The sequence below is a fragment of the Phascolarctos cinereus genome, unplaced genomic scaffold (genome assembly GCF_003287225.1).
Source record: "Phascolarctos cinereus isolate Bilbo 61053 unplaced genomic scaffold, phaCin_HiC Scaffold_2;HRSCAF=192, whole genome shotgun sequence".
NCBI lineage: Eukaryota > Metazoa > Chordata > Mammalia > Diprotodontia > Phascolarctidae > Phascolarctos > Phascolarctos cinereus.
The window spans coordinates 150,538,308-150,554,286 of record NW_027555625.1 but is presented as its reverse complement, the minus strand read 5'-3'; the positions used below and the strand labels follow the sequence as shown (position 1 = coordinate 150,554,286).

Genomic DNA, 15,979 nt, shown 5'->3' with positions numbered 1-15,979 from the left:
TATCAAGCCCCTATGATATGCCAGGCATGGTGATAAGTGCTGGATATACAAAAAGGCAAAAGACAGTTCTTACCCTGAAGGCACTTATAATTTAATGGGGTTTTGAGAAAACATGCAAACAAATACATACAAAGCAAGCTACATGGGGGATAAATAGGAAATAATTAAAAGAGGGAAGGTACAGCTGTTAGAGGGGCAGCCAGGAGGTGTAGTGGCAAGTCACTTAACCCCAACTGCCTCTCAAAAAAGGGGGTAAAAAAAAAGAGGGGTTGGAGAAGGCTTCCTGTAGAACACTGTTCTACAGTAAAACCCAGTTCAAGAACCTGGTTTTTCTCTCTCCCCAGCCAGTTCAGTTCTATGAAAAAGCCCTATTCGCTGACCTTCCAGACCCCCATTATTTTGGGGCTAATGGCTTTTTGGGTTACAGACAATGAAGCTTCTATCACTTAACCAATGGTGTAAAAAAGTCAGTGTGTGTGTGCTGGTATTGGTGTTGGAACACACTGGCTTCAAGAAAATCACAAATGGGGGCAGCTAAGTGGGCAGCGGATAGAGCTCCAGCCTTGGAGTCAGGAGTATCCGAGTTCAAATCAGGCCTCAGACACTTGACACTATCTGTGTGACCCTGGGCAAGTCACAACTGCCTCACCAAAAAGCCAAAAAAAAAAAATCACACACAGCCAAGTTCCAATACATCCTGTCCAACTCTCACTCAAGAGCTGTCTATTGAAATTCATGTCACAACATTCTTCAACACTAATTAACACACACTGCTTTATCTCTAACTCCCCCCCTCATACTTCTCTCCTCCTCCCAGGAGGGATAGAGGAAAATCAACTGTATTAATAACAATCCCAAACAACAAAGAGGAGGATGATGATGATGATAATAATAATAACAACCACAACAACAATAATAATAATGGCTGGCATTTACATCTTTATGGCTACGTGAATTGATTCAATGGAATGGGCCTTGGATTTGGAGCCAAGAGACATGGGTTCAAATCTTGTCTCTAACACTTATGATAATACATATGTGACCCTGGTCGAGTTACTTAATCAGTGCCTCAGTTTCTCATGTATAAAATGAGGAGGGAAGGACCAGACAGAGTTATTATCCAGTGATTCTCATGACAACTCTGCGAGCTAAGTAGTACAAGTATTATAAGTATTATCTGTTTTTACATATGAGGAGACTGAGAAGATAGAGCATGGACTCAAATCCTGGTCTTTTGACTCCAAGTCCAGGGCTGTGAAACCAGGAACAAGCCATCTGATATCTCTGAGAATCGGTTCCCTCATGTGTAAAGAGGGATAATAATACTTTCATTATTTAGCTCCCACGGTTTTCTGTGAGGCTTAAATAAGACAGGATGCACACAAACCAGAAAGCACTATGTAAGTGCTAGCTATTATTATTGTTGTTGTTGTCATTATTGTCATAATGCTGTTATTAGGATCAAATTAAATTTTGTATACAAAGTACTTTCCCAATCTTAAAGCACATACAAATGCCAAATAATCATTATTACCACCACACTATGCTGCTACCAATAAGAGTAATAGTGGAATAAGAAGGAGAAATATTCTTTCAAATTGCTTGAAGCCCTATTATTCAGCAATGTTTCAAATCAAGGCAGTACTTTTAAGAGTGAAAACTTAATGGATTTTCTCAGGAAACATCAGAGTTGCAAGACAGTCACTGAGCAACCCAACACTTCCTCAGTTATAAGCATCATACAGTGAACACCTTGCTTAGCAAAGTTTTCCTTGTTTCTGAAACCATTCAAAAATCCAGTTCTTGCTGTATCTGTTTTCCTCTCCAAAAAAGGACAAATGGATAAAGTAAATATCCAGGTGGCATAGAGGGAAGACTCTGCCTAGTAATGATAAAAGATGCAAAACCAACTTCATCAAATATAAGGGAAATCATATATTCCCCCTACTGCTCTCAGACTCAAATGGCTTCATCACCTGTTCCAAGATTTATGAGGCTTGGAAGCTAATGCATACTGCCCTTAAATTGGTAACTGTATCCCCTAGGTTTTTATACTCAGAGTCATCTTCTAGTCTTTCCTCTCCAGCATCCTCCATGTCCAATCAATTACCAGGTTTTAACAAATTCTACCTCCATGACAACTCTCTCTTCTCTCCCTCTTCTCCCTTTAGTTCTTCTCACATGGCTACCACCCTAGCTAGGGTCGTATGACCTTCTCTTGGCTGGCTAAGTCTCCTAATTAGTTTCCCTGCTTCCAGTCTCTCTCCTCTCCATTTCACCCTCCTCATGGCTATCAAAATAATCACTTTGTTCTGATCATATGATTTCCCCTGACCAAAAATGCTTGTCCACTGTCTTACATATAAAATATAAACTCCTTAATCTAGCATTTAAGGTCCTCCAGAATCTCGCTCTCCCCTACTGTTCTAGCCTTATTTCACGTGATTCCCTTTCATTCACTCTACAGTCTAGCCAAACAGAACTAGCTGTTCTTGAACTTGATACTCGCCTCACTCTGTGTATTCACATAAGCCATAACCCCCTTACCGGCAATGCCATACCCATTTCTGCCTCTTGAAACCCAGCTCTTCCTTTAGAGGCTCAATTCAGGTATCATATCCTCTGTACAGCCTTCCCTGGTCCTCTCCCTTCCCCAGGTGTCAGTGTTCTCTCACACCTCAATTATTCTTTTATTATTTGCGTATACATGGTGCATCCTCAGTTTAACGAAAGCTCCTAAAGAATAAGAACTTTTATTTTTGTTTTTCTATACTTAGACCCTAACACACAAGCAGGTCCTTAATAAGCATTGGTTGAAATTAATTTGAGATGGACAGATTTGTTTTTAAAGAAATGGTGGGTGGACTATAAATCTAATCTACAGATTCAAATGCACATTTTCTAGGTTTCAGATGAGTTAAGCATATTAGTGATAATTAAGATAAAAGCCAGCATTCATATAGCATTTATATAGATTTAAGAAGCATTTTTTGTGGATTGCTTCATTTGCTCCGTAACAACAACCTTGGGAAATAACTATTGTATCCATTTTACAGATTAAGTTCTTGCCTAGGATCACAAAGCTAAGTGTCTGAGGCAGGATTCAATCTCAGGGTCTTCCTAACTGTAAATTCAGCATTCTCCACACTACACCTAATTACATTATCAATGCTATGTCCAAGTAACCTCAGCTAAAAAGAAGAAATAATAACAACAACAATAATAGTATTTATATAGCACTTTTAAGATTCACAAAGCATTTCACAAAAATTATTTCATTTGATCTTCACAACCACCCTCAGAGACAATTGGTAATATTCTCATTTTACAGATGAGGAAACTGAGGCAGGGAGAGATTAAGAGATCTGCCCAGCATCATGCAGCTAGTAAGTATCTGAGGCTGGATTTGAACTTAGGTCTTCATGCCTTCAGGTTCAGTGCTCTAGCAGTGACACACTGCATCACCATATTATAGAGCAGTGATGTCAACTCAAAAAGAAACCTTGCTGGCAGCATATTGACTTAGAAAACCACACATTAACATTGTCTATCTTGTACCTGAGTTTTATTTACTTTGTTAAATGTTTCCCAATTACATTTTAATCTGGTTCCGCCTCCCGCAGGAGTTTTGCGCTGCTGGGCAGTGAGTTTCACAAATCTGGTGTACAGGAAGGGCCTTCTGGACATTAGCATAATATATATGAATATAGGGATTAACACCTCTGGCTCCAGTAGAGCCACAATTTACTGGCCAACCTAACCCCAGGCTTGGCTTCACGTACTTGATTTTGCTTTCGTTGAGGTGTTCCATGGCAACGTGACACTCATCCATCTCTTTGACAAACTCCAAGTTCCGTTTTTCCAATTTCTCCAAATCATGCTTCAGTTTGTCTCTTTGCTTCACTGTCTGCTCGGCTTGCTCTCTGTCCATGGAGGAAGGAGACATTATTGAATTCCAATCACAACACCAACAGTCTTATTTTCTCTCACATGGAGAGATTAAAATAAAAAAAGAACTTGCAAGTGGTGAGAGCAGGATGGAGAGGGAAAGAGTGTCTGTTTCCGTCCTTTATAGGTACTAGGAGGCAGTGCTGCTACTAGCTGTATATGGCTGCAAACTCAAGTCAAGTGAGCCAAAGGGGGGTAGAACAGGTCAGCACTCTCTGAGATTAGCTGGTCTTCTGGTCACTCCGGATCATTGCTGAGGCCTGGGCCTAGCACTGTTCCAGTACAACTTTTAAGGTTCATCAATAAAGTCAGTGGGTTCTAAAAGGAGAATTCACCCTATCATCAATTCTTTCCCCACTTGAAAAACCTGCTGATTATACTCCATGGAATTCAAAGGGAAAAGGAGGTTCAGTCTTTTTTTAAATTCAGCTGGCAAAGCTGACTAAAATTGCTCAGTTCCAACTAGACTATAACTTTTAAGGGAAGTGATTGTGCCTTTTATTTTCTCAGATCATACTGTGTGGTGTAATGCATAAAGCAAGTGATTAAAAAGTGTGTTTTGAACAAACAAGCAACACTAGATTGGATTATATGTAAAACTATATGTTTAATTATTTACACATCCCTCAAATTGTATATTAATTGGTTCCAGTTATCATCTGGATTTTATCATCTTAATATAATCCAATTTTTGTTATTTTATCTGGAAGCATAAAATTTAAGAAAAGTGAGTTAATTTTCCATTAATGTTATTCCCTGTTTACTGCCTGGGGAATAGAATGTGCTATCTGCAATAATCCCTATAATTTTAAAAGTATCAATCAATAAACATATAAAAATGATCATTCCACTTAACTTCCTGGCAAACAGAGGGAATATATAAATAGCTAAATCTCAAACAGAATTTGATTAAAATGGGATCATAATGTAATTGACATACTGTCCCTGTCCAAAACTCTTATTTTGAGACTGTGTAAGAGATTGGGAAATGTTTTCTGTTTTCCTTTTGGTGTCCAGGACCCAACACCACTGAGAAAAATCAGATTGATTTTTTTAGACTTTCTTGGTTTATTGGACTGCTTTCAACCTTGATGATTAGCAAAATGAAATTTCAAAATAATAACATATATTTCTATCTTCCTTTTGGAATTTTGATGTAATTTGACTCAATTAAACACTGAATAGCCTGTAAGTTTAGAGATTATCATTTGCCGTCCCATTCAAAAAGATTCTATAAGGCAAGGCTCAAACCATGCAAAAATAAAAACCTGACAAGGGGGATGTGTCAGTTTTCAAGTTTTACAAGTTGTTCAGGCTAAGAAAAATGGACTGCTAGGAAACTTTAGTCTTCATTTTATTTATTTTTTTTCTCCTTCCACATACAGACGTAGGAATAAAGGTAGATTATAAAAAAGGCTCTGCACAATGGTGCCTTTCAATATCCTTTGGTGATTACTTGGAGAATTTCCTACATATCTGGATACTAGACAGAACTTTCCCCTTTGTTCTCTCTTTCTCCCTTCACCTCTTGATTGCCTGCCTACTTCAAATGCTGCCTATACCAGGAAACCTTCCCAATTACCTCGTTGGTAACAACCTTTCCCTCAGATTTCACCCAACATTTTGTTTTGTAACTCTCTGGTCAGTTTCTCAAGTATATTTTACATTGTGATTTTTTGGCATATTACTGGAGTTATTAGACTATATGATCCTCGAATGCTAGGATAGCATCTTATTTAAATTTTATATTCCTATTCCAAGGGCTAAGTTCAGTTGTAAGTTCACAGTAGGCATTTAACAAATGTTCATCGATTAAATGATAAAAGTAGGGGTCCTATAATACAGGCTGCTCCTAATGTTAGCTGTTCTTCCTTGACAACCTGGAGATTCTCCATGGAAATGACCACTGGTCCAACACTTTCTCCAACACATCCCATGTGCTTGAAATTTTCAATAAAGCTAGAGCTAACACATAGATACTCACAGAATTCCATCAGAAGTCTCTAACTAACATACACAAACAGAAGGCTCTTACTGTAGATAGCAGACTTCATGTCTGTAGGAGGCCAAGGCTGCCTGCTGAATTCCACCACTAGTCATCAACTCATTGTCAAAGGCCCATGTCAGTTCCAAAAGGTTCACCTTATCTTCCATGTTGAAGTCAAGGTTCTGGAAATAATAAAAATCTGGATTCACTGGCAGGTGAGACTGATGCTAATAATAATCAACAGAATTTATTGGAAATTTTAATAAAAATAAGTCAAATTTAAAAGCACCTGTTATGTGCCAGGCAACGTGCTAAGTGTTGTGGATACAAAGATGGAAAAAACACCCTTTGCCTCAAAGAGCGCAGTCTTATGAGGGAGATACGAGATGAAATGGAGATGATGTCATCTCAGAGGGAAGGAACTAATGTTCAGATGAATCGGTAAAACGCTTTTTGTAGAAGGCAGGATTTAACTGACACTTTAAGCCAGATACAGATAGACAGATATGGATATTCACGTGCAGAATATACATAGAGAGTGTATACATATGCGCGCGGGGGCGTGTGTGTGTGTGTGTGTGTGTGTGTGTGTGTGTGTGTATGAAAGTTTACATATATAAGGCATTCCCAAAGTTGTAATGAAGTTACAAGCTTTAATAAGTTTCAACTTTTGGGGACATCCTCTGTATATAACATTCTATCTATCTATCTATATCTATCTATCCATCCATCCATCCATCCATCTGTCTGTCTATGTATCTACTTTGGCAACTGACATTTAGATAGTAACATTTAAAGTTTGCAAAGCACTTTACACATATCACAGCACTGGAGCCTCACCATGATCCTGGGAGGTACAGACTACATGTATTATAGGTATTAATATCATGTACATTTTGCAGATACGGAAATTGAGGTTGAGAAGTCTATGGTCATAAAACCTGTGTCTAGAAGAACAATATGAATATAGGTCTTCCTAATTCAAATACCACTATGCTATCCCAGTGCTGTCAAACTCAAATAGAGACGGGGGTAGTCACTAATCATACATACATAAGATCTCTGCAGGCCGCATACAGACGAGGTAATGTAAATGTAATACGTTTCAAAATGTAATAATGTCTGTATTTTATTGTATTTTTATTTATTTGGTTAAATATTTCCCGGTAATCTTTTAATCCGGTTCAGGCCACCCTTAGGAGTGCTGTGGGCTACAAAGTGGCCCTTGGGCTTTACTCAGGAAAGGACAGCATGCAGGCCACTTTATATAGGCTGTCTCTCTTTCAATGATACAGGAAGTCATGTGTTTTGTGGAAAGAAAAAAGTCATCTCTTATGCTGCACAAGATGGGTCTCTATGCTGTGAATAATTCCTGAATCTTGGTTCTTAGCATGACTTATGATCACCTGATCAATTCACTGAGTTAGAGCTAGAATGAAAGTCATGTAGCCTGATCCCTCATTTTACAGATGATGAAACTGAGGTCCTCAAGGGGGCAAAGATTTGCCCAAGGTCACACAGATAATGATAGAGCCAGTATTTGAATCCACGCCTTCTGACATGGATTCTTTACACTACACCACACTCCCCTTCAACATGGAAACTTAGAGTTAGAAAGGACTTAGATATCACCAAGTCCAACCCTTGGTTTTACTTTTGCCCTAGCAACCTGCCTGGCATCTATGTCAATATGCTTAGGACCTGAAATTCTGTACTTATGCCATCTCAAAGACCTATAAGTTCTGACAAATAGGGTTTTTTTTTCTTTTTAATCAACACCTTTTTTTTCCTCATTGCTTAATTTCCCCTCTTTAGCTCTCCCTCTCCTACTCCAGGGAACCATCTAACAAAATTTGTAAATGGGGAAAAAGGAAAAAAATAAGCAACACTTATCAATCCATTAAAAATATAACAACATAGCCATGTTTTCATAACTATGGACTTCCCCCTACCTTTATCAAACATGTTAAAGGCTACACGCAAGTCAAGCCACAGGCAATAGGACACATCAGCACAGATGGGATATCATTCAAGCTCCAATTTCCTCATTGGTTCTATGGGAGGATGAAAAAAGCTATGTGCAAGGTCATTTGAGCTCTTTGAGAAAAGGGAAAGCATAGTGTCAGCTTTTAGAATAATAATTATAACACAAGTTATGATTATACAAGTGCTGACTTTTTGACAATGACAAACATGTATCACAAAGGAGCAAGCTGGGAACAAAGTCTTAGCCGGGCAATCTCTGCTCAGCAACAGAGTTGGCAAAAAAGATAATGGCTTCTAACGGGCCAAACAGAATTAAGGAGGATAACAGGCACTCTGAAAGAGCAAGATCTCAAGCTTCCTCATCTAGAAGAAGTATGTTATATAGGCACTGGTTCCAGGACCCTTTCAAGATAACATCACCACAGGGAGGGCGAGAAGATCAATAACAGCACAGGACCAACTGGAAAGTAGGGCAGGCAGGCAGGAAGGAAAGAAGGCAGAAAGGAAAAAAAGGAAGGAAAGAAGGAAGGAAAATCAGGAACTTCCACATGGTCTAAGGCAAGAAATGCTGTTCTCTGACTGCAGCTAGGTGGCACAGTGGATAGAGAGCTGGGCCTGGAGTCAAGAAGACCTGCGTTCCATGCCAGCCTTAGAACCTTGCTAGTTGCATGACTCTGGACAAATAACTTAACCTCTGTCTGCTTCAAATTTTCATCTATAAAATGGGGATAATATAGCATCTACATCTAACAGTCGTTATAAGAATCAAGTGAGATATTTGTAAAGCACTGAGCACACTGCCTGGTACATAACAAGAACTATATAAACACCTACTCTCTCCCTCCCTCCCTTCTGACCGGCAAAAAAGAGGCAGTAATATAATGGAGAAAACATTGAGTCTGGAGTCTGAGAAACCTGAGCTCTAATCTGGACCACCCTATATATCTATGGTTTCTTTCGGTCCTGAAACTCTATAACTCTATACTCTATTCTAACAATGGTATACTCCTTTTTTTTTTTTAAGATAAAATGATATTACTTAGGGTCAAGAAGTACTTCTTCCCACCCCCAGGCATCTTGCTCTATTCATCTAAATTCTAAGAGGCCAAACACAGAAACTGCAGGAAGAATTCCCTTAGTCCAAATATATTTTCTTCTTACTTTTTCTATGAACCTGAGAGGTCACCCAAAATGAAACAGGAAAGTGATTAAAGCATCATCTGGTGTACTGCTAGAAAAAAGGGAGGCCCACGGTTCAAACCCCAGTGGCAGTGGCTCGGCCCTTCCTCCTTCAGAAGAAAAGAAAAAGAGGCAGGGTATACTGGGTGAGTTTCTTAAATCATGGTCAGGAGTGTCCTAGGCTCTGTATGAAATGAAATTTCAAGATCTAAGATTTTACAGGTAGGAAGTTCTCATTCCAAGGCAGTTAGCCAGGTGGCACAGTGGATAGAATAATGGACCAGAAATCAGGAAGACCTGGGTTCAAAAATGGCCTCAGACATATACTAGCTGTGTGACCCTGTGCAAGTCACTCTGTCTACATCAGTTTCCCCATCTATAAAATGGGGATAACCCGGAACTGACCTCCCAGGGTATTGTGAATTTAACATGGGTTCATTTGCAAAGTTCTTTGTAACAACAGTACAGTTATCCCTTCCACATCATTGGAGTTAAGAGCATGGTGTCCCCAAGATCTGGAAAATCTGTGTAAAATTTTTTGACTCTCCCTTTATACTAGAGAAGTAGTATGAATTATTATGGTATTAAAAGGTAAAATATGTTGATATTAAACAATACTATACATTTTTATGTATGTAATACTATACATATGTATATGTAGAAAATATGTAATATACTATATGTATATATAATATGTAATATTTTACACATATTTTGCGCATTTCTGAGTTTCTAAACTTTTTCTGTGTCATCTATTGGCCTTCACATGTCATCTGTGGCTTCCACAAAACTCCCCAAAAATTCTCATTTAATTTTTCATGCTTACCTATGATATACTGAAACCAGAATGGGGCAAGCTGAGATATGAAAGGGATAGCTGTGGTTATTATAATTATTATTAACGCCAGCCTATCTTTGGAAAGGCTTTAGATGCCTTTTTCCCATGTGTAATCAAGAACAGGCTGGCAATCTTGTTGGGCTCTAGAAAAAATAAATGGTACAATTGGAGAATAGGAAATTATTCAAACTCTGTAGCTGCCACGTAAGTGGTGTGAGTTGCATCAAAACAAAGAAAACCACAGAAATTCTGAATGTAGAGTAAGCTCCAAGAAAAAATAAAATACCAAGGTTGGAAAGGGCAACCAACATATAGGGCTGTCTTTTCTACACAGTGGGGATCAAAATGCAAGGACAGCAGACCTGCCAATTCTTTGCCATGGGTTAGATGCGATCTGTCGAAATAGAACCTTTCTCATAACTAGGCTGTTTTTAGAACAGAGACCCCCTCAGGCCTTCTAAATGAAGAAACCTGTGTGTGGAAGATGAATAAAGAAATGACCTGGGGGGCAGCTATGTGGCACAGTGGATACAGCACCGGCCCTGGATTCAGGAGGACCTGACTTCAAATCCGGCCTCAGACACATAACACTTATTAACTGTGTGACCCTGGGCAAGTCACTTAACCCCACTGCCAAAGACAAGACAAGACAAGACAAGACAAGACAAGACAAGACAAGACCTGAAATAAGATCCACCAAATGCCAAGAAACCTGATGAGGTAACAGGTTGTTTCTGAGCCTCCAAACAACTTCTGGGGTTAAAAGGAAACTGAAAAAAAAAAGCATCTTGGTGTGATGCCAAAACATAACCACACAGAAAACCTTGCTGGACACAGGAACAGGTGTCAGAAACACCTGACCATCTATTATCTATCTCCTTTGCTGGATCTTCCTCCAGATCACACCCTCTAACCATCCTCTTCTGTTCCCCTCCTATATTACTTCAGTTGATGATTGCATCAGATCCCACAGATTTAATTGCCATCTTCATACTGATGATTACCAAATCTACTTTTCCTGGCCCAAACTCTTTTCTGACTTCCAATCTTCCATTTCTAATGGTCTTTCAGACATCTCAAACTGAATGATATCTTGAACTTACCATGTCCAAAAATGAACTCATTTTCTTGCCTCCTAAACCCTACCCTCCTCCTGCCTTCCGAGTTGCTATACTATAATATCATCTTCCCAGTGCCTCAGGCTCACAACGAAGGAGTCATCCTGGATTCCTCACTATTGCTTACCCCACCCCCCCCACAGCCAAGCTGTTGCCAAGGCCTGTCGACTTTGACACATCTCTTGAATACTCTCTCTTCTCTCCTGCCACCCCTCAGGTGCTGTCCCTCATCATCTCACACCTTGATTACTGAATTTACTTGCTGGTCAGTTTGCCTGCCTCAAATCTCTCCCTAGTCCAATCCATCCTCCATTCAGCCACCAAAGTAATTTTCCTAAAGGGCAAGCCTGACTATGTCACCTACTCTACTCAATAAACTTTCCAGTGGCATCCTATTGCCTTCAGGAGCAAATACAAAATGCTTTGTTTGTCATTCAAAATCTTTCATAACCTAGCCCCCTCCTACCTTTCCAGTCTTCTTACACCTTACTCTTCAAAATGTACTCTTCCAATCAATGACACTGGTCTCCTCGCTGTTCCACCAACAAAACACTTCATCTCTTGGCTCTTGGCATTTTCTCTGGCTGTCTCCCATGCCTGAAACACTCTGCCTCCTCTTCTCCATCTAAAACCCCACCTTCTACTGAAGCCTTCCCCAACCCCTTTTAATCCCAGTACCTTTCTTTGCTTTGTATATATCTGTCTGCATACTGTCCTCCCCAGGGACTACCTTTTGCCTCTTTTCATGTCCCCTGGATTTAGCATAATGCCCGGAACTTAGTAGGCACTTAATAAATGTTTACCAAATTGAATATAATTGGTATGCACAAAAAATAAAATGTTTTAAGTTGTTGAGAACAAGGGAGGGATCTAACTACTAAATCTGGTATCCAGGTGGTACAGTGGAAACAATGCTGAATCTGGAGTCAGGAAGTCTTGAGTCTAAATTCAATCTCAGATATTTAATAGCTATGTAAACCTGGAGAGGTGGCTTAGCCTCTGTCTGCCTCAATTCCTTTATTTGTAAAATAGGGATAATAATAGCACCTATTCCCAGGGTTGCTGTGAAGATCAAAGGAAACAATATTTTTAAAGTGCTTTGTAAACCTTAAAGCGTTATATAAATGTTAGTTATCATTATAATTATTATTATTAAGTAGAAATATGAGTCTGTGGATGTGTTTTCTTCCTACATATAAGTACAGTTAAGCTCTCTAATAAATCCACAGGCAAAGGTGTCATCCCTTCTGACTTCTATGATCCTTTTATTTTAAAAATTGAAATGAAGACAAGAGTGTTTCAAAGCAATCTTCTCTGCTGAGGATTTTCTGTCACAACAAAATAGGAAAAGATGTATGTACACATTCTAGCTATAATCTCCTGAAAGAAAAATTCTATTCCACTTCCTTCCCTCAGTTTTTTTTTTCCTTTCCTAAACCCTTGCTTCTCCAGCTATGGATGGAGGAAACCCCATGGCTTCCATGGTAATTCTGGCTCCAAACCCTTGCCGTTTAAGTAAGGCATTTTGCTGCAGCACCAAATGGTCTGTATCAAACCTGCAAGATCTCCTTGCCATTCTTTATGCCTTCTTGTGCCCAAAGGGCTATGACTTGCTCAGGAACGGCAAACCCAGTGCCATCATCAATGCTGGAGAAGAGGTGCACATCCATGCAAAGGGACAGAAGGGATGAAGTAGTGGAGGTTCTACAGCCATTCTCCTCATAGACCTGTAGATTGGTAAAAATGAAGACATATCTGTATATATAACGTGTGTATATACATATATATATATATATATATAAATAAAACATGTATAATACTAACAATAATGATAATGATAACAACTACCATTTATGAAACACTTACTGCGTGCCAGGCATTGTGCCAAGTCCTTTATAAATATTATCTCATTTTATCCTAAAAACAACCTTGATGGTAGGTAGGTACTATTATTATCCTCATTTTACAGTCAAGGAAACTAAGGCAAATAAAGGTTAAGTGACTTGCTCAGGTTTTCACAGCTATTAAATGTCTGAGGCTGGATTTAAATTTCCTGACTCCCAGTCCAATGCTCTATCTACTGTGTCACCTAGCTGACATGCGTGTGCGCACACACACACATGTTCATGTGTGTATGTACATGCATATAAACATGTGTTTATATGTATGTATCTATGACACCATGATAACATGATGCCATTTTCATATGTGTTTATATTATACGTACATATCTATCAACACATGGCTATTTGACAAAAGTAATGTTATTTTTCAGTGGCACTCTTCGTAAGTCTATTTGGGCTTTTCCTGGCATAGATACTGGAGTGGTTTGCCATTTCCTTCTCATTTTACAAATGAGGAAACTGAGGCAAACAGAATTAAATGACTTGCTCAGGGTCACCCAGCTAGTAAGTGTCTGAGGCCAAATTTGAACTCAGGTCCTCCTGACTCCAGGTCTGGTGCTCTATTACCTATGCCACCTAGCTGCCCACAAAAATAATAATGTTGCAACAACTTCTAAGCAATGCTCCATATACAGGATATCCCAAAAGTCTTAGTGTAATGTTCTAGCTTGAGCACTGTACTAAGACACCATGCACATAATAAGTCAAATGTTATGCAATTCGTAACAACATCCATCAATAGCCTTTATTCCTGTCAAATTTCTCTGGCATCTTCAGCAGCTCCATTATCCTTCATAAATGGCAACAGCCAAAGGTGGGTGTTTCGGCATCTCTAGATGCCAGGTCACCTCAGGTTTTCATCTCTGGCCTAAGCCACTTCAGGTTGGTTACCATACATGCCTCCTTCTCGGAGTCTGTGCTGGTCACATTTATCACTTGCTATTTGTTGATTTGATTTTATCATATAGAGCTTTTAACAATAACAGAACACTGAAGGCTGGCAACATTTATAATCCACAATGCCTCACTGGAGCCAATTTGTTATTTACTTCCGTTTTGATGATTAAGACTGGTTCATTTTCCACATTAAAATATCATCTTCCAGTTCTTTCCTCTCTAATCCATAAAATGCAACATCAATGAAAAATTTTTAAAAACCAAACTTTTTTTAAAAAATAGATTTTACAGATGCCAACTACAATGGCCTTTTCTTGGTCATCCTTCAAAACTTCTCTGCAGCCTCTGACAAGGGTGATCATCACCCTCTTCTGCACCACACTCCTCTCTAGGTTCTCATGACACAGCTCACTCCTGGATCTCCTACTACCTGTCTGACAGTGCCTTTTAAGCCTCCTTTGCTAGGTCTTCTTCCAGGTCATGTTCACTCACTATGGGTGTCCCCCAAGGCTCTGTCCCAGGCCCTCTTCCACACTATCTCACTTGGTGTTCTCATTAACGTCCATGGGTTCAGTGATCATATCGATACAGATGATCCTCAGATATGCTTATCTAGCTCTAACCTCTCTCATATCTTGAACTGCCCATTGGATGTTTCAATTTAGATGTCTCATAGATCCTTAAACTCAGCTTGTCCAAAAAAGAACTCATTCTCTTTCCTCCAAAATCATCTCCTCTTCCTAACTTCCCTATTTGCTGTCAAAGGCACCACCATTTTCCCAGTTGCCCAGGAACCTGGATGTCGCCCTCAACTCTCTTATTTCTCTTATGCCCCCATACCCAATCTGTTAAAAAATGCTATTGTTTCTACCTTCATAATATATCTCATACACACCCCTTCTCTCTTGACATTGCCATTACTCTAGCACAAGCCCTCATCACCTCATGCCTGGACTACTGCAATAGCCTTCTGCTTGGCCTCAGTGCCTTAAGTCTTTCCCGACTACAGTTCATCCTTCACTTAGTTGTCAAATTCATCTTCCTAAGAACAAATATGACCATGTCATTCCCCACCCCCCATTCCATTCAATAAACTTCAATAATCACCTCCAGGATCAAATATAAAATTCTCTGTTTGGCATCTAAAGCCCTTTAAAATCCTGCCCCAGGGGCAGCTAGGCGACACAGTGGATAGAGCACCAGCCCTGGAGACAGGAGGACCTGAGTTCAAATCTGGCTTCAGACAGTTGACACTTACTAGCTGTGTGACCCTGGGCAAGTTACTTAACTCCATTGCCTAACCAAAAAACAAAAAAAACAACTCTGCCCCTTTCTATCTACCCAGGCTTCTTACACCTTACTCCCATTCATGTACTCTATGATTCAGTGACATTAGCCCAACTGCTGCAGCTCATACACGCCATCTTCAGACACTGCACATTTTCACTGGACATCCCCCATGCCTAAAATGGTCTCCCTAATTTTCTCTATGTCCTAGCTTCCCTGGCTTTCTTTGAGTCTGAGTCAAAAATCCTACCTTCTGCAAGACTTTCCCCTGGCTCCCAGTCTTCTCTCTGAGATCATTTCCAATTTATCCTGCATATACCTTGTACATAATTGTTGACATGTAGTCTCTCTTGATGATGAGCTCCCTGAGGGCAGGGATTTTTTTGATCTTTACTTCTTCGTATCTTAAGTACTTAGCACAATATCTGACACATAACAAGGGCTTAATAAATGTTTGTTCTGTTGACTTTTGTTTTCATATCACAAGCATTTCTAGAGGAGCCCCTCTAGCTCAACCCCTGGAACTGAACCTTCTTGTAAAGGAAACAAAAATCGATACAGTAACTGAATTTTGCATTCTGTTCCTGTATTCTGTTATCCCCTAGTTCTTCAGAAAAGACCCAGGAACATTTTATTTGGAAGAATAACTGTGGAATGAGGTAGCTAATACTAGGAATTTTCTTTTAATTTCATTATACTTGAGGTTGGAAAAAGTGCAGGGAGCATTATGATCAGATCTAGGCGACAAACCAATCACTTAAGGGGAAGGGATTACATAGAAATTTACTCTGAGTCCTCAGCTGCTCAACATTTTTAAACACCCCTCACAAAGAGC

The 15,979-nt window shown here is 39.5% G+C and overlaps 1 protein-coding gene across 7 annotated transcripts in view; it reads right to left on the bottom strand.

The window, feature by feature from the left end:
* The window catches only part of NINL (ninein like), a 182,964-nt gene that overhangs the window by 70,022 nt on the left and 96,963 nt on the right, over positions 1-15,979 (bottom strand). For all 7 annotated transcript variants that reach the window (XM_078149681.1, XM_020987407.1, XM_078149684.1 and 4 more), the window contains 3 exons: positions 12,613-12,783; positions 5,984-6,117; positions 3,783-3,923 (listed from right to left, as the gene is read on the bottom strand). In XM_078149681.1, coding sequence (XP_078005807.1) covers positions 3,783-3,923; positions 5,984-6,117; positions 12,613-12,783 — 446 coding nt within the window. The remainder of the gene's footprint in view (positions 1-3,782; positions 3,924-5,983; positions 6,118-12,612; positions 12,784-15,979) is intronic.